Genomic DNA, 18,468 nt, shown 5'->3' on the forward strand with positions numbered 1-18,468 from the left:
TCACAAAATTGACGCCCTCCTTCACTTTTACCGAAGCATTTCAGCTGGTCAGGTTTGAGTCTTTGCCAGGCCAATTCTGGCCCTGGGCCTTATGTTTGACACACCTTCTGTAGCCCCTTATTTGCTTCTGCACACTCCAAACATTATAATTCTTTCCTTGTGTTTTTGCAGTCATCATCATCAATGTGATAAAACTGATAAAAGAAACTGAAAAGGCGTCTCATCTACAAAGACTGTGCAGCTTTCATGTTATTATTTTCTACAGGAAACACCAGCACCGGCTTTAACATTTTAACCCTCTCAAGGCAGGCGTTGCAGATTTGCGACATTTAAAAGCTAACAACCTGATTACCCCACATACATATTTTATGAGTTTTTTTTACTCAGAAGTACCACTGCAGGTATTCTTTTGTGCATTAGCAACAAAAACTTAATTTGAGCCTGAGAGGGTTAAAGATTTTACATGACACGAGAAATCAATATGCCATTGTTTATTTCCTCTGCAGACCATTACAGTAAAAATATTCTCAACATCCTGTGAGTAAGCCTTCTCTGTAAGCAGAGAAACATGCAAGTGCATAAGGTACTCCAAGAAAACATCAGAATGAAAAAAGGATTTATTTTCACATGAAACAGCACACTGATATACCACAAATCATATGGCACTGAAGTTCATTTCAACGTAACATTCAAACCTCATTGTTTTCATGCACAAATAACCTGTAATTTCAGATCAGAGGTCATTTTATTTCGCCACAGAGCATCTTATTATGCCTAGCATATCAGGATCCAATACACCATGAATGCTGACCTTTAATAACTTAGCAACTTGACTTAGAGCATAACACAGCATTTCACTAGCTATCATTTATTATCGATTAAGCAGCACACGTAGCGTCATTGTTTCATAATCCACTAGTACAGTACAGATCTCTAATTTTTCAGCTTGACTCCCAGACACAGAGCTAACTCGTTCCTTTGGATCTTTCCATCCTTGTTGACATCGCAGTGACGCAGCAGAACGGCTCGCAGCTTGTCCAGCTCAGGACCCGTGATATTAGGCTGGAGAGGAGAAAAGTACAAATTCATCTCTAACTAATGTGGTGACTTTCCCTTCTTTGTATTCAGTATTTATTTATATTATAGATTAATATCTGTGTAACTAAAGAAAACGGGTAGAAAACAGGAGTTTTGTTTTTGTTTACAGCAACGTGTCATTAGTGTGTGTGCATGAGCATGATCAGTTTTTGTATTCAGGAAGTAGGGAGTCTGATAAATCTGTTTCATATAGATAACACAACATTACACACTCGCCATAACACGTAATGTAGGTCACACACAAAACAGTGAAGCTGTATAGGAACAACTCTCATTTCTGCTGTTGAAGGGAGAGAGATGGTACAACAGGGAGAGCAATGACTGATGATTAATCTTGTTTACATATGATGATGAATGATTTCGCCACCAGCAATTACTGAGCAGATACATTCTCTGGCCACTTTGTTAGGCACACCTGTTTCATTTGCTTTAATGTGCACAAACTGGCCAAAATGAAACAGGTTGTAAAACACTGCCCTGTCTGGTGACTTGAAAACATGAAGCCATCAGGCAGATGGTTCACACTGTTGGTGGTGGTGTAATAGTGTAATTTTCTTGGCACATTTTGGGCCCCTTAGTACCAATTGAGCATCACTGCTGACCATGCCCATCCTTTTATATCATCTCAAACTGCTTTCTTGAACGTGAAAATGAGTCCACTGCACTCAAATGCCTTCCACAGTCACCAGATCTTGATCCAATAGACCACCGCTGAGATGTGGAAGAACAGAGGGGGGTATAGTCTTCAGTAGGACGATGTTTTGTAAGCTAATGTCAGCATTTTCAGCTAAGTACTTGTCACAATACGGCCGTGTGCAGGCAAGAGTAGGACCCAAACGCAAACTCACAGAGTCAAAAGGTAAACTCAAAAAACACAGCTTTATTGCTGGCGTGAAGTGGGACACGAAAAACAACACAAAATAAACTAAACTAAACTGGGAAAAACTAAAGCACAAGGAGCCACAGGGAAAAATCACACAGCTATGATGGAGGACGCAACACTGACAAAGAGAAACATGGGGCTTAAATACACTGAGGGATAACGAGGGGGAATGAGCCACAGGAGGAGAGCACAGCTGAGAGTAATTAAGCAGGACGAGGCAAGGGAAGCAAAACTAGAAACATTAACATAGAACAGACTGTGAAAGTAAAACAGGAAACACACTGACGGAACTCAAGACATGTGGACTTAACAGACTGGGGGAGACAGAACATAGGGATCTGAAACATGGAACAGAAAGGCACAGTAGATCAACATGAACATAACAACGCCACAGGGGAAGAGTAAAACTGAACACGATGAACACAGAAACACCAGACCTCTTCACAATAAAACAGGAAACATAATGAGACGTAGACATGACAACCCAAACTTCACAATGTAAGACACAGACATGAAACACATGAAAAGCAGGGGAGATTTACCATAGTTGGAAACACGAGGGGGAAATAATAAGAACTAGAAACACTTAAGCATGATAACAAATGAACTTAGGAACCTGAAGGGCTTACATAAACTAAAACATCAAAATGAACTAAAACTCAAAACACTGGGTCATAAGACCCAGGATCGTGACAGAGCCCCCCCTTCAAGGGTGGATTCCAGACGCCCAAAACCATGAACAAAGAAACAAACACGAAACCGACCAAAACCAGAGCAAAAGTCCCACAAAAAGGGCGCAAAAAGCCCATGAAAGGCACTAAAGCTCCGGAGACAGTTCTCAAAACTTTCCGGGGGCCAACCTGGAGGGTGACAGCACAAAAGTCCACAGTTAAGTAGTTCAGGGGGCCGTCCTGGAGGTCGATAGCATAACAGTTCATAGTTCAAAGGTTCAGGGGGCCGGCCACGAGGAAGGAGGCAGTGGCGAAGCAGGTATGGCTGGCCACACTCGGGCGGCTTGGCTGGCGGCCGGCGGCGACGTGGACAAGACCCGTCGGGTGGTTTGGTGGGTTTCCATGAACAGGCTGTTTTGACAGGCCCCAGAAACAGCCATGCTGGACGTGGCTTGGCAGGCGAGACGAGCAGAGGTGTGCTGTCGACCTCTGGCTGGGCCGTGGCAGGACCAGGCGAGGCAGGACCAGATAATGGCGCTGCAGTCGACGGCATAGAAGGATGCTGGACGGGCTTGGCTGAACCTCCAGCTGGCGCAACAGGACCAGGCGAGGCAGGGCCAGCAGGTGCGGAGACCTCTGGCTGAGGCGAGGCAGGGCCAGACGCAGCAGAGGCAGAGGCCGGACATGGCGAGGCTGAAGACTCTGATGAGGCCGGACCAGGCGAGGCTGAAGACTCTGAGGCTGGACCAGGCGAGGCTGAAGCAGAACCAGGTGACAGTGAGGCAGCCGCAGGTGGTGGCTGGACGGGCTCCTCGGGCCCCCCAGCTGACGTGGCAGGAGGCTGTGTAAGTTGCAGCAACACACAGTCTATAGTGGGTGAGATGAGTTCGTATAAGTTCTCAGACTGAGGTGTAGCAGAACCAGGCGAGGTGTCGTCCTCAGGCTGAGGCGCAGAAGCAGCAGGCGGTAGCGCAGCAGGTGGTGGTCCTGCAGGTGGCGGCACTACAGCCACAGGTGGTGAAGCAGAAGGTGGCCGGACGGGCTCCTCGGGCCCGCCAGCTAACGTGGCGTGAGGCCGGACGGGCTCCTCGGGCCCTCCAGCTGACGTGGCGTGAGGCCGGACGGGCTCCTCGGGCCCTCCAGCTGACGTGGCGTGAGGCCGGACGGGCTCCTCGGGCCCTCCAGCTGACGTGGCGTGAGGCTGGACGGGCTCCTCGGGTCCCCCAGCAGACGTGACTTGAGGCTGGACGGGCTCCTCGGGCCCTCCAGCTGACATGGCATGAAGCTGGACGGGCTCCTCGGGCCCTCCAGCTGACGTGGCGTGAGGCTGGACGGGCTCCTCGGGCCCCCCAGCTGACGTGACTTGAGGCTGGACGGGCTCCTCGGGCCCTCCAGCTGACATGGCATGAAGCTGGACGGGCTCCTCGGGCCCTCCAGCAGTGGAAGAAAACTGCTCCGCTGCTCGGGATTGCTGACAGCGTGAACGCCGTTTTCTCCGGGAAGGAGGGGGAGGAGACGTGCCAGCCCGCGAATCCTCCAGCGGACCGGGCTGAACCTCCTCCGAGTCTTCATAGTGGAGAGGCCGATCCGGGCGGATGTGTACGGTGGAAACGAGGAAGTCCTGGATGAGAGGGTTTAGCGTGCCAAATAGCCAGGGAAGTCCAGAAACCATCCTCTGCAGACGGATGGCTAACTCCTCCTGGTACTCTTCAAAGGGCAGCGCAAACCATTCCTGGCATAGAAACTCCACCGCATAGATCATGTCCTCCCGGAGCTCAGCGGAGGGATTATGAGTTGCTGGGTCCATTGTCTGGTTGCGTCCTTCTGTCACAATACGGCCGTGTGCAGGCAAGAGTAGGACCCAAACGCAAACTCACAGAGTCAAAAGGTAAACTCAAAAAACACAGCTTTATTGCTGGCGTGAAGTGGGACACGAAAAACAACACAAAATAAACTAAACTAAACTGGGAAAAACTAAAGCACAAGGAGCCACAGGGAAAAATCACACAGCTATGATGGAGGACGCAACACTGACAAAGAGAAACATGGGGCTTAAATACACTGAGGGATAACGAGGGGGAATGAGCCACAGGAGGAGAGCACAGCTGAGAGTAATTAAGCAGGACGAGGCAAGGGAAGCAAAACTAGAAACATTAACATAGAACAGACTGTGAAAGTAAAACAGGAAACACACTGACGGAACTCAAGACATGTGGACTTAACAGACTGGGGGAGACAGAACATAGGGATCTGAAACATGGAACAGAAAGGCACAGTAGATCAACATGAACATAACAACGCCACAGGGGAAGAGTAAAACTGAACACGATGAACACAGAAACACCAGACCTCTTCACAATAAAACAGGAAACATAATGAGACGTAGACATGACAACCCAAACTTCACAATGTAAGACACAGACATGAAACACATGAAAAGCAGGGGAGATTTACCATAGTTGGAAACACGAGGGGGAAATAATAAGAACTAGAAACACTTAAGCATGATAACAAATGAACTTAGGAACCTGAAGGGCTTACATAAACTAAAACATCAAAATGAACTAAAACTCAAAACACTGGGTCATAAGACCCAGGATCGTGACAGTACTACTCTGACTGGCACAACCATTACATTAAGTGGACCAAAGAACAGACTCTTACCCTGACAAGGCCCATCATATCCTTGACAAAGCCATCGACCTCAGGACCCTCAAGTGCTCCTGTCTCACTCTGAACAAGAAAAAGAAAAGAAGTTGTAGGAAAGTAGAGAGGTAAAAACAAAGGCGCTTATTATCCTTTGTAACTTACTTCCCACTCACATTAGTCAGGCAGTCAGCTTTTTCCTTTTTTCTTTCTTTCTTTTGTTTGCTAGTTAGGGGTGAGGGTTGTCCCACAATTGTTATGTACAAAGGAAAAGGAAACTCATCGGAGGATGAATGAAATTAATTGCAGGCGTCGGTGAAACGACTCATAGAAAAAAGTTTAAAAATCAGATCTTAGGGAATCACGTCACTGTCTTTTATTCTGTGCTAAAAACTACTCATATAAATACTTAAATGTTTATAGAATAGAACTGGGTTTTACCAAGAGACCAGCTCTTAGCTCTTTAACCTTCTGCCTATGTTAAAATATTAGCTAACTAACTTGTTCCCATCTTTCTACTCTATTATATGTTAAGTACTTAAACTACTTTATTCTTTAATATCCTGAAAACTGCAGAACAATTGTCAGTAAGCTGATTTGATCATGTATCCAAGTACAGAAAAAAAGGGTTCATTCAGATCATTTCCTCAGGTATAACTTGACAACTGCATGCAGATTACTTTCGGGAATATGTGGGCTTATTGGAGGGTTCTCAGGCTGCAGTAGGTGTTTGATTAATCAGAATGACAGCGTTAACTCATCATCCCAGAGTGTGATTTGACTACATAATGGATTATTTACATCATCATCTAGATTACAGATGTACCGAGCCCACCGCAGCACAGTATGCAAATCTGTGAGTGCTATTAATTGGCACAGGAAGACAATAGTGCTGATGATATCTGTCCTAGGGTCAGTCCTACTGATAAGAGATTCAATAACAAGTTGAAAAGAGACTGCTGAACCCATGTTTTATGTTACAATCTGATCGACACACTACATGGAAATTGGCAACTGCGGGCGCAGAAAATAATATATTATACAGCCGTCCACTGCCGGCAGCTTTATCACCACAGGGTGCTTTGCTCATGATTTCTGCTGAAATTATTATTATTTTTTGTATTTGCTACAGCAAAAAATATCTGCTTTGTTTTAACAAAGAAAACCTGAATCCAAACATCCAATATTATTTGACCCCTAGGTTTGCATTTGGCAAGCCAAATAGTGTTTGTCTACATAGATGCAGATTTTATTTTAATATTCAGTCAGTTTAACACTGAGCCAGACAGCAGCCTTTCTCCCTTTAGTCTCTAGCTTGTTGAACAAGCAACCAAAGAAATATTTGTTAGAGATGGACAGTTAATAAACCTGCACATAGCTGCACATTGTGTGGCATGTAAAAATACCTGCAGAGTAATACCTAATTTGGTTTACTCCTACTAAATATCCCCTGTATTTTGTGCCTCCTTGCTTATGTCTTCAGTTATGTGTTGTCTTCCACTGAGATCGATCATGTGATTCATCACAACTATCTGCTACGACTTGCCGTAACAATTAACAGTACACTGAGAAGTTGGAATACAGTGCAGATGCAACATTTTAGAGGCGCAACAAATGTAGTGATGATGTGTCACTTGTTCCACACGATGTCTTACCACAATATTCCCATATTTTCTTTCAGAATGTGCTGATGAATAACGTGGAAAACATGTCTGGAAATGATTGTCTTTCATCCACTCACTGTATTATTGTACTTACAACATCATAGTGGTTAAAAATCTTCTCAAAGTCTCTCTTTCTCTCGTCTTTACTGCAGGCCTTGGATGAACAAGGGACGAGACGGGAGGAGGGAAAAAAGTTAAACAAGAATTTGATTTAATCATAGATTTTAATCTGTTGTTGATCCAGTTACAAAACTTATGAAAGAGCAACATAAAGAAGAAACTTACATCCATTCGGAACTGGAGAAGGAAATTTTCTTCTAAAGCTAAGATCCTTATGGGAAAAACATGGAAAAAACAGGGAAATAGTTTGTATCACCAGCTTTGAAATAATCTTATGAATAGTTTCATTCATTCTTACAGAATAACTAAACAAACGGACATTCTGTGTATCCGGTAAGAGACAGTGGAATTCATTCTGAGACATGTAGCATCTTGAGCTGTTATCACTGAGCAAGAATCTTTGAGCCGTACCTCGCCAGCTCGTTCAGATCCAAACGTCCGTCCTTGTTTTTGTCAAAGATTTTCATCTGCAAGATAACAGGATGTGTTAAGAAGCATGAAAAACATAACCCTCAGTGAACGTCTGTCTTATTTCTTTGTTTTTCTGCCTTTTTTCTTAAAACCACCTGCGACTCTAGAGCCACTCATCAATCTGTATGCCTCTATGGGAGAATCAATCTCTTGTAAAATGAAAACTATAAAGGAGAAGGAATAGGCTGTCTGACACTTGAGGCTGGTAGAAAAGTAACTGGGGAAAAAGAATTTGTATTTGATATTGCTCGATTTTGATCCTTTTGTCATTTGATAGCCGCAAAAGCAAAGAAAATACCAACAAAATGACATCACAAGAATCGCAAAAATCTCTAATAAAAACTAAATAAAAACAAGTAATGTTTTGGGGACAACCAATACAAGTCAACATTACAGGAAACCCACAACTCCTTTACCAGCTTTACACAGCCACACAGGAAATGCAACAGGCGATCCGGCTAACAGTTAAGTCAATGAAGGGGCCGATGAGTCCAGCTTCACACTGAATCAACAGCATAAACTGTCAGCAAGGACTAATTGCACTTAATTCAAGAGTTGGATTTACTACCATTGTATCAGTGTAGTCCTCCAGCTTGTCCGGTGTCACTTCCTTGTGCTGCAGCTCGAACAAGTCTTTCAGGAAAGCCTGTCGGTTTATCAAATAATCAAACAGCAAAACAGTCAGTTCTAGGAGTTCTAGTTTACAAATTCTGCAAAAAAACAAAACAAAACCAAAACAAAAATAGCGCTTTATTTATGCACGGTATGAAAAAAAAGTAAAGACATTCACAGCATTGATATGCATTTAAAGCACCGTATATCTCTAAATCAAACAGCCATTACTAGATCACACCAAAAACAACGAATCTCTATTCTGAAGAAAAAGATTGCATCTTGGTATGTGGAAGAACAGGAAACAGTCAGTGAGGAAAAGACACATTAAATGCTTCTGCTTCACAAGGAGTTTATTTTTGTTACCTTCAGCTCCTGAGCCGATATGTAGCCACTGCAGTCAACATCATACTTCCTCCATATCTAAACAGGCAAATCAGCAAAGTATTACATGTGATGTCCCGCGGTTATTGAGACTATCTGAATACTGTAAAATCATGGTAACTCATATCATCATGTTTTTACAGGATATTAACTAAAGAGAATTGCAGTTTGCTGGTGAAATTCCCTGGAAGTGCAGTGCAGATTTACTTTAGATCGATTATTATGGATTTATTGCCAACAGTACTCACTTGTCTGCCTTCACATGCAAACACATTTGTGTGACATCTCATTCTTTATCCATAGGATTTAATATGATGTCAGACCACCCTTTTCAGCTATAACGGCTTCAAATCTTCTAGGACGGCTTTCCCACAAGGTTTAGGAGTGTGTTTATGGGAATTAGTGAAGATTCTTCCAGAAACACACATGTGAGTTCAGACGCTGATGTTGGACCAGACCGCTCTAAGTAATCCCAAATCGGTTGAGGTCAGGACTCTGTGCAGGCCAGTGAAGTTCTCCCACACCAAACGTGCTCATTCCGTGTCTTTCTGGACCTTACTTTGTGTGCTGGTGCGCAGTCATGTTGGAACAGGAAGGGGCCATCCCCAAACTGTTCCCACAAAGTTGGGAGCATGACATTTTCCAAAATGTCTTGGTATGCTGAAGCACAGAGCGTTCTGGAACTAAGAGACCGAGTCCAACTCCCCAAAAAACAACCCCACACCATAATCCCTCCTCCACTAAACTTTATACTTGGCACAGTCCAGCAGACAAGTACTGTTCTCTGGGCAACCATCAAACCTAGCCATCGGATTGCCAGAGGGAGAAGAGGATGAGAGAACACGTCTCCACTGCAGCTGACACTTTACATGCACTTGGTGATGTAAGGTGTGGATGCAGGTGCTCGGCTATGGAAACCCATGCCATGAAGCTCTTTCTGCTCTTTGTTCTTGTACTAATCTGAAGGTCATATGAAGTCTGGAGGTCAGTAGCAACTGACTCTGCAGAAAGTTGGCAACCTCTGCAGAACATGCACCTCATGCTTTAATTTTACATGGCCTACTACTCCGTGGATGAAATGCTGACACTCCCAATCGCTTCCACCTTTTTTTTAATACCACTAACAGCTGACAGTGGAAAATTTAAGTGTGAGGAAATTTTACTTGTAGCACAGGTGGCATCCTATCACGGTACCACCCTGGAATTCCCTTTGTGGAAGAGCGACCCATTCTTTGTTTGTTAATTTTACCCCTGTGAGCACAGAAGTGAAGTGGAACACCTGAACTCAGTGATTTCGATGGGTGAGTAATTTGGGTAATATATTCAGGAAAACCTGTTGAAGGTTTGAAGAACCACAATGGGCTATCACCACACTGTAAAGCATTTCAAACAACAATCAGTAGCTGCAAGCGTTCATGCAGAAATCTCACATGCGACTTGTTGAATCTGACCTGCCATGAAGATTTTTTAGTCAACTTAATCAAATAAAAGAACACCTGAGCCCATTCATACTCTTCCAACGTGCAAAAAAAGGACGATGATGTCCAGTGAAATAATGTATCATTTGAGGATATAAAAAACAGTCCACTAATCAGATCTTTAACGGTGTGTTCTCCATATGCAAGCCTCAAAGCCTGGGTCATCAAGATACCACTGGGGTTTGAGAGGTTTTAATACTACTGGCATTACTTTTAATTGTTAAAATTGTTGATGGGCGATGCTTAGGTCATGCCATGCTCTGCTCTCGTGTGTTATTTTTGACCTTACCGTCATGAATTCAACAGTGTTGTCCAGAGGATTTTCTCTGCGGAAAACTAAAAGGAAGTTTTCATCCTCAGGCAGGATCATGTGGGCCAGCTGGAAAATAAAAACAGACACAAAAATCTGAGTAAAGACAATGATGATGCTCCGTGAAGCTTTTCATCTTAATTCTCGACTAAAGTTTCCATATTGGGAGACAACACATGGGGATGATTTAATTTAGGTGTGGTCCTGCACTAGCCCATCCTGGCTCCTCTCCAGTTCATGATGCTTTACTCTTGTCTGTCCTTCTAACCAACATCAGGCCTCCATTAGCAGATTAAACCATCTTCGATCATCATTCCTACTAAAACACGAGATAATACTGGCGCATTCAGGTCACAAATCCTGATGAGACCTATAGTAAAACAAAATTGTTTACTGCACAAAATATGTGGCTTTTAAAGAGCTGATTGCCTAAACAAGTGTTGCTTAATGGTTTTTTCTTAGCTCGCTTTAATGCCGTGAAACAAAAGTCACAGATGCAAAACAGACCTCTGTAAGTTTTCTTTTTGCCAGTGAGGCATGTGGTCGCAACATAACAGTTGCACACACCAAAGAATTCATGCCATGATGTATATCTGGCACACAACAGTTTGTTTGCTAAGTGCACTTAAACAGATCACTCATGTATAGAAACAGCAACTGCAGCAGAGACAGGATATTGTGGCTTTCTGGGTTTTTGACTTCCTACTAATAATATACCGTATTTCCCGGACTACAAAGCGCACCTAAATATTAGCCGCACAAGCTAAAATCAGGGGAAAATCCTGTTTTGTACATACATTAGCCGCACCTGACCAAAAGCCGCAGGTGTTTCAATGTTGACTTATCATATGTAAGAGAATATGCACAAAGGGAATTGTCAGGAAAGAGATGGCTGTTTGGAGACATCACTTTTATTAATATTTTGAAAAACAAGTTATGGGTACATATTTGCACATGTAGTACATAACAGTAGCCTACAGCACACCAGAAAAATAGATTCGGACTACCTTTTAGGCTCAGGTGCAGTGACACAGCTTTAACAAGAAGAAAAGTCAGTCATTCACCACCATCTTTCTCTTCTTCCTGCGCACTAAAACCACCAAAGTCCTCTTCTCCAGTGTCGGATACAAACAGGCTCATGATGGCTTCGTCATCCACTCTTCTTCTCTCCTTCGTTGTCACTTTCAAAACCAAAGAAATCCTCATTGTCAGTGTCAGAGTCGAACACCCTCAGAAGGGCCGTGGCGGTGTCCTCCTCTCCATCATGCAGCAGTCCAGCCCTTCAAAATCCGTTGGTGATCGTGGATGTTTTCACACTTTTCCACGCTGTCAGAATCCACCGGTGGAGTTGGGCATAACTTGCTTTTTGGGCATAACTTGCAAGTTTATCGCCGCTCATCATCCACGACTCCCGCTGAACGCGTAGCGCTACTTTGAAGTTTGTTTTTCGCGCTACTTCGTACGGCACTACGTTGCCTGGCGGACGGACATGTGACTAACATACTACTCTTGAACCCCGATCCTTCCGCCAGGCAACGTAGTGCCGTACAACAGCGGAACACACAAAACAAATCGTCTTACGATATGACAAAAATCACGGACAATCCATAGAAAAGCCGCACCTGACTAAAAGCCGCAGGGTTCAAAGCTTGTGCAAAAAGTAGCGGCTTATAGCCCGACATTTACGGTATGTGAGGATGTCTCAAGCGTGCAGGGTGGGGAGATGGCATCATGACCCAAAAAGTGGTTGATTCAGACACATTTATCTTCAAGTGTGTAGCAATTCCTGGTACAAACCCAGATGAGATGCTACATCTATAAATGATATGACTTAAATAAGTATTTCAACTTATACCACTATGATGCAAATAAAATGCTCAATATATGTCCTAGCACACATTTACATGTAGTGAATTTTTATGTGTTGAGACTGAACATTAGCTACACTTTGTTAAAAATGATAACTGCAGTCTTTATGAATGTGTGTGTGGAGCATCGCAGCTAAAGCTCTGTCACCTTGAATCTTGCACACACATCTGGAGGACTCTCTATGACAAGTATGACAAGAGAAGTGTTTGAACAGAGGTGTTAGTTTACTACATACTCTGTTTAGAGACTGAACTTGTCTCAGAGACTGAACTTGTCTCTGAACTAGTTCAGTTTCTGAGCTAGTACCACAGAGCATTGTACACATTATCCTACTGGAAGCAGCCATTAGAAGGTGGGCACACACTGGTGGAAGTAAAGTCTTCAGGTAGCCTGTAGTGTTCAGTTAGTGCGAACTTGTGCCAACAATGGTGTAATACTGTATATGAATCAGAATAGTTCCATGCTTTCTTTCCATTCACCTCAAATCCTGGCCTACCATGTATATATTGCAGCAGAAATTGAGACTCATCATATCAGGCAGCATCCAGTCTTCTGCTGCTGTAGCCTATCTACTTAAAGATTCACCATCTGTTTGTAATGAGTGGATATTTAATTTACTGTTGCCTTCTTATCAGCTCCAAGAGTTCTGGCCATTCTCTGACCTCTCACATCAGCAAAGCACCATAGTACTGGCACTCTCTGAATATTTTCTCTTATTCAGAACATTCTTTGAAAACTCTAGAGATGGTTGTGTGTGAAAATCCCAGTAGATCAGCCGTTTCTGAAATACTCGGAGCTGCCATTCTGGCACCAAAAAACACACCATGTTCATTTAAATCACCGTTCTTCTCCAGCTCTGAAGGTCAGTTTGACCTTCAGCAGGTCATCTTGACCTTGTTGAATTTGATTGCTACCACAGGTTTGGCTTATTAGATATTTGCTTGATTTAACAGGTGTACTTGTAAGCAGCCAGGGACTGCATGTGACAACTGAAACTACGATTGCCTTTCCATTTGTTTGGACAAGAGCTTGAATCACCTGCTAAATTAGCACAACAATTATAATAGCTTACATAAAAATGATTATAGTGACATCCACACAAACAGAGTTGGCACAAAAGGATGATTGTTACCAGACTGGAAATTTTTATAAGCAATTACTGACATAAAACCTGAGTTATGGTTTTGAAACTGTGTCGGGAAATTCAGATGGGCAGAACATGAAGCTACAAAGAATACTCTGTCCCTGCCTCGGTCACAGTAAATCTTCAACGGGGCACTTAGGGAAGATATGTATTGATTTTTATTTTCAGCTTTCTGAGTAAATGCCTAAGCTTTTGTGTCTGTGGTTGCTGCACACATGGGAATGGTCTAATGAATGGCTGAAAGTTTCTGTGTTAGAAGGAAACATAATTCATTTCATTGCTCTGATGAAGCACTGTGGCTACTGCTTAGCTGGGAGGTGCATCAATTACCCAGAGTGGAGCTCGGGAGAGCAGCGACATATAAATATGTCTGTAAAATTCAGGGGAACAGCTGCTGCATGTTAACTCGTCAGTCACATTTGATTTAAGGAAATAAATGGAATAAATCAGAAAGTCCTGTAAGAATTAACCCTGGTTAAACCCCAAAAAAAATGATGTCGATGTTTGAAGAATTAAAATAAATCAGTGGGCCTTTCACAATGCCAGTATATTGTTTACACTGCATAATGTAAGCATCAAAAGAACAAAAGAGTACAGTTTATACATTGTATATAGAGCAAACTGATATTTATTATATGGACTGTTACTCTTTAAATTAGGATTTTCGTGCTATTCTCCTCTGGCTGTCTTTTCGCTGCAAGGATAACTTTGGATAAGCCCCATTAGTCCGAATAATTTCAGTTCTTCTTAGATAACATACAGACTGAGCTACTGTCATACATAGATGAGGTAAATAAAAGAAGAAAAGGACATGCAGCTAAAGAAGTGATAGGAGGACTTGAATAGACAAAGTGTATAGAAAACAGGAAGTTAGCCCAAGAAACTAAACAAGTTATCAGAGAGTGACTTTGTAGTGTCATGCTGGATGTTTGTGCACACCAAAGTCTAGAATTGTACAGCTTAAATTTTCACATTTTGCTGAAAGCTTTGGTATTAAAGAAAAAAGGAGAATTCATGTGTGTTATGAGACATAACTGGCTGTACCTCCTGAATCTGTAGTTTCCCGTCGGCAGTGACATCATAGGCAGACATAAACCTTTTCTTCAAATTCTGGACATCTTCTTCAGTGACTTTGTCCTGTACAAATTAAAACAAAACATTGATTCTCTATCCAAACTCAACCATTACAAAACCAGTACACGGTTTAACTGAAAGGCAGCTACAGTGTGGAATAAACAACGGTTCTAAATGTACACAGTAATAAAATATAATATATAAGATAAATCCAGTTATGCTATTACATACAGGTTGCTTACTATATATTTGAGAATCTTAAGAATCAAAGATATTGAACATAATACTTCAATGGGTGAGTCACACTTATTTTAAGCAGTGTCACCATGGATACTTATTTAATCTAAGACTTTTTTTTCTCTCAAGGTCTGCTTTCTCTACCCCAGGCTAACTGATCCACAGCTTAACCCACAGTTCACTTACTTGGCCTTCCTTTTCACATTCCCATTCTCACTACTCACTACATTATCACTGCAGGAGATCACCTGCCTACATCTACCCTCTACCATTCTCCTGTCACTCTGCATGTCCCCCTTCACAACATCTATGAACCTCCTCTGTGGTCTTCCTCTTCCCCACCTGCCTAGCAGCTCCACCTCAAACCCCCTCTGTCCAATATATCAGCTATCCCTCCTCTGCACATGTTAAATACAGCTCAAACTTGCTTCTCTAACTTTGTCTCCAAAATGTAGAACCCGAGCTGTCTATCTGATGTTTTCATTTCTAATCCCATCCTGGTCTTTCCTAGTGAAAATCTCAGCTTCCTCAGCTCTGCCACCTCCAGCTCAGCCTCCTCTCTCTTTGTTAGTGCTAGCATCGCCCAACCATACATCACAGCAGGTTTCACTACTATCTTGTAAACATTCCCTTGATCTCTTGCTGCTCCTTCTGTTGCAAATCATCCCCCACACTCCTCTCCGCTCACTCCACCCTACCTGCACTCGTTTCTTTACTTCTCTCAAGTGTATTTAAACTACTCTACCTTGAATACCTCAACTCCTTGCAGCTTCACTTTTCCACACTTATCTCTCATTCACATATTCTGTCTTACTTCAAATTTCATTCCTCTATTATCCAGGGCATACCCCCACCTCTGCAGGGCCTTTCTACATGCTCCGTATTCGAACTACAGGTCACAATGTTGTCTGGGAACATCATCGCTTTCTAAGACTACTGCTTTGATCTCCACTGCCAGCCTGTCTATCACCATGCCAACAAAAAGGGGCTCGGAACCGACTGATCCATCCACTGGAAACCATCCTTGGGACCTGTGCGAGCTCGTTGTAATTACTGCCAGACCAACCTGTTGACTCAAGTCAAAGAGCAGTCCTGAGAGAGCTGACAACTTTTCGGACAAAATGAGATCTTTTTCAGTTCATTTATCAGTCATTCGGTTTATATAGTACCCTAACAACAATCCAGAGGCTTGTGACTGGAGTGACTGGAGCTCATTAGGTGAGTAGGTCTTCTACTCAGTGGAAGGTTGGTGGTTCGATCCCTGGCTGGTCGCCAAAGTATCCTTGGCCAAGATACTCAACCCACAAATTACTCTTCGATGTATTCATTGGAATATCTAATTGTTAGATAGAAAGCACTTAGATAGAAAAAAGTACTAGTATGAATGGATGTGAATGAGGCATATTGTGTAGAGTGCTTTGAGTCTTCACCTAGAATAGAACAACACTGATCCATTGAGATTCCCAGTGGACAGACTGTGCTGGGTCTTTTTATTTTCCATTACCATCTCAATTATGTGCTTTTATCTGATGGATTCTTAACTTGCTATTTGATGCACAACACTGTACTAGAGTTGCATTCAAGAATAAAGAAAACACTTTCTAATAGACTGTAAACAAAATTAAATAGACCATAAAAAGAAAGAAAAAGCAGTGCAGAGTTAGTTTGTTGCATGCTTATCTCAGCTTCTTTCATTTCCTCTGCAGACCAGTTTCTTTCTCTGCCAGATGTCAGATAAGTGTGAATCAACTGAAGGCGATAATTTTGAGCCACTGAAGTTCTTTTAAAGTATATTTAGCAGCTCATCTTTCAGTTCTTTTTTAACCATGAACCACTCTGTAACAGTAACTATAGAAACCTGTGGATCTAAGGGGCTGAAGTCTGACTCTCTGCTTCATCCAATGCAGTGTACACAGTCTGCAGACTACAAGGTGACAGCCCTTCTCATTGCAGAAAGAGTATTGCTCTTGAGCATTAGCCTTGTATCACTCACTCTGTTGCTAAGTAAAGATTTTAAAGCAAACAACTTAATTTGAAAAACATGTTTTTCTAGACTAGCACAATACTAACTTGAGCATTGTTTAGATTTTACTGCCACATTAGACTTGCAATGTATCACATAAAACCTGAGTATGCAACTTGTGAGCAATTCTTGTACAATATTTTGCACCACATGCATAATTATGTGGCATGATGCACTCCAGGAAACAAAAGAACAAACCAAAGAGCACTGTGTGGCTGATGCTGCCCAATAGTTCAAAAGCAATGAATAGAAAAAAACAGAATGACTGTCAAGTGCTTTTGTAGCACAAAAACAAACACACCAAACACTATATCACCTTGGGGGGGGGGCATTATGGATGGAAAGCAAACATCAGAAAGACAAAAAGGACATGTGGTTGGTGGTCTGTTTGTACTAGTACTACATAATTAGTATCCAAGGGAGTTCCACTGATAAACACACATGCAAACATGAACGTGTGCTAATAGATGTGTGCTCGTCTCAGTGTCCATTAGGAAAGAGCTGGCTCTGTCTTTTTTTCAAGACAATGGTACTATAACGTTCCTCAGTAAACACGATGTGTCATTAGTGCACAAAACACACAGAAATGGCCAGTTTCTAATCACGTCAAGTGCTTTTCCTGACAGTGCCCAGAGCTCTTTAATTGAGTTGTGCCTAACATCCTTAAGTTACCCCACCCATTTTAGATAGCTCCATAATGTTCAGCTGCCCACACGGCAGAAAATGCTGTGAATTCTGTGTCTGAATTAAAATTGGGATTACCCAATTCACGCTTTTCTTTTCATAAACTGCCTCCAGTGAATTCATGAGACCAAAAAGAAGAAAATACCTCCTACTGTGCAGCAATTTGTAAATTTTGTGGCAACAGAAATAGAAAAGCATTAGACTAAACAATCTATAAAATGCAGGCCTTCATGCAAATTTCTACACCACTACTTCTACTGATACTATATAGAGATAAAATCATACTACATGCACACAGAGTGTCAGGATCAGATGTTACGATGCTATAATTTTCAGCATTGTGCTTGATCAGCTGCCCTTGACTGTATTTAACAGCTGTCATCGCAATAATTCATCCAGAGGCGACTTACCTGTGGACGCAGTCTTTTCATCATGTGACGGAAAAAGTCATCAAGCTCTTTGCCCTCAATGTAGCCATTATCTGTCCAATTATAAAAAAGAAAATCCCGATGTCATTAACAATTAAACAAAGTTGGATTTTCTTTCAAATAAATAAATAAATACCTAGTGGAGAAGTAGCTCTACCATAAACAAGCCGAGTTCATATTTTTAGGTGTCTTGTGCAACTTTGCACTACTGCTTAGTATTCAACACCCTCTTTGTTTTATCTAATCTTTTCAGATGTGATTAATACAAAGTTCCTACAGGAAATGAACAACTCACTCATTCTCTTCTTTTTTTATTTTTTTTAATGTGATTATAATATTTCAACTTCATGAGAGGTCACCTTTCTTAAATGTCTAACAATGACAAAAAAATAATTCTAGGTACTCCACTGTTTTATGTATCTTTATTATAAGAACAATAAGAAGACATGAGTGAATGTCCTTACCATCTGCATCAAAGTGTTGCCATATCTCCAGGAAACCAGCTGCGTCCAGGTCCTCAAAGGCAGAGTCCATGTTTATTAAGGAAAAGCAGGCTGTGAACTTTACACATACAGAAAGAACGACGTCTGAGGTGACAAACTGTTTTTACACTGTAGCCTGCTTGGTTGACATATGCTTTTTGTGACTAAGCGAAAAACCACTCCTCCTTCC

At 42.2% G+C, this 18,468-nt stretch overlaps 1 protein-coding gene across 1 annotated transcript; it reads right to left on the reverse strand.

The window, feature by feature from the left end:
• Positions 1 to 497: 497 nt before the first annotated feature.
• Positions 498 to 18,447, reverse strand: LOC308405824 (secretagogin-like). Its single transcript, XM_080896573.1, has 11 exons — positions 18,261 to 18,447; positions 17,779 to 17,849; positions 14,395 to 14,487; positions 10,317 to 10,406; positions 8,532 to 8,588; positions 8,122 to 8,199; positions 7,494 to 7,549; positions 7,248 to 7,293; positions 7,057 to 7,116; positions 5,317 to 5,385; positions 498 to 1,062 (listed from the first exon to the last, which is right to left on the reverse strand). Exons 1-11 carry the CDS (start codon positions 18,328 to 18,330, stop codon positions 934 to 936), a joined length of 819 nt encoding a protein of 272 aa, XP_080752699.1. The 5' UTR covers positions 18,331 to 18,447; the 3' UTR covers positions 498 to 933.
• Positions 18,448 to 18,468: the final 21 nt, after the last annotated feature.

The sequence above is a fragment of the Rhamphochromis sp. 'chilingali' genome (assembly GCF_963969265.1).
Source record: "Rhamphochromis sp. 'chilingali' genome assembly, chromosome: 11".
NCBI classification, from domain to species: Eukaryota; Metazoa; Chordata; class Actinopteri; order Cichliformes; family Cichlidae; genus Rhamphochromis; species Rhamphochromis sp. 'chilingali'.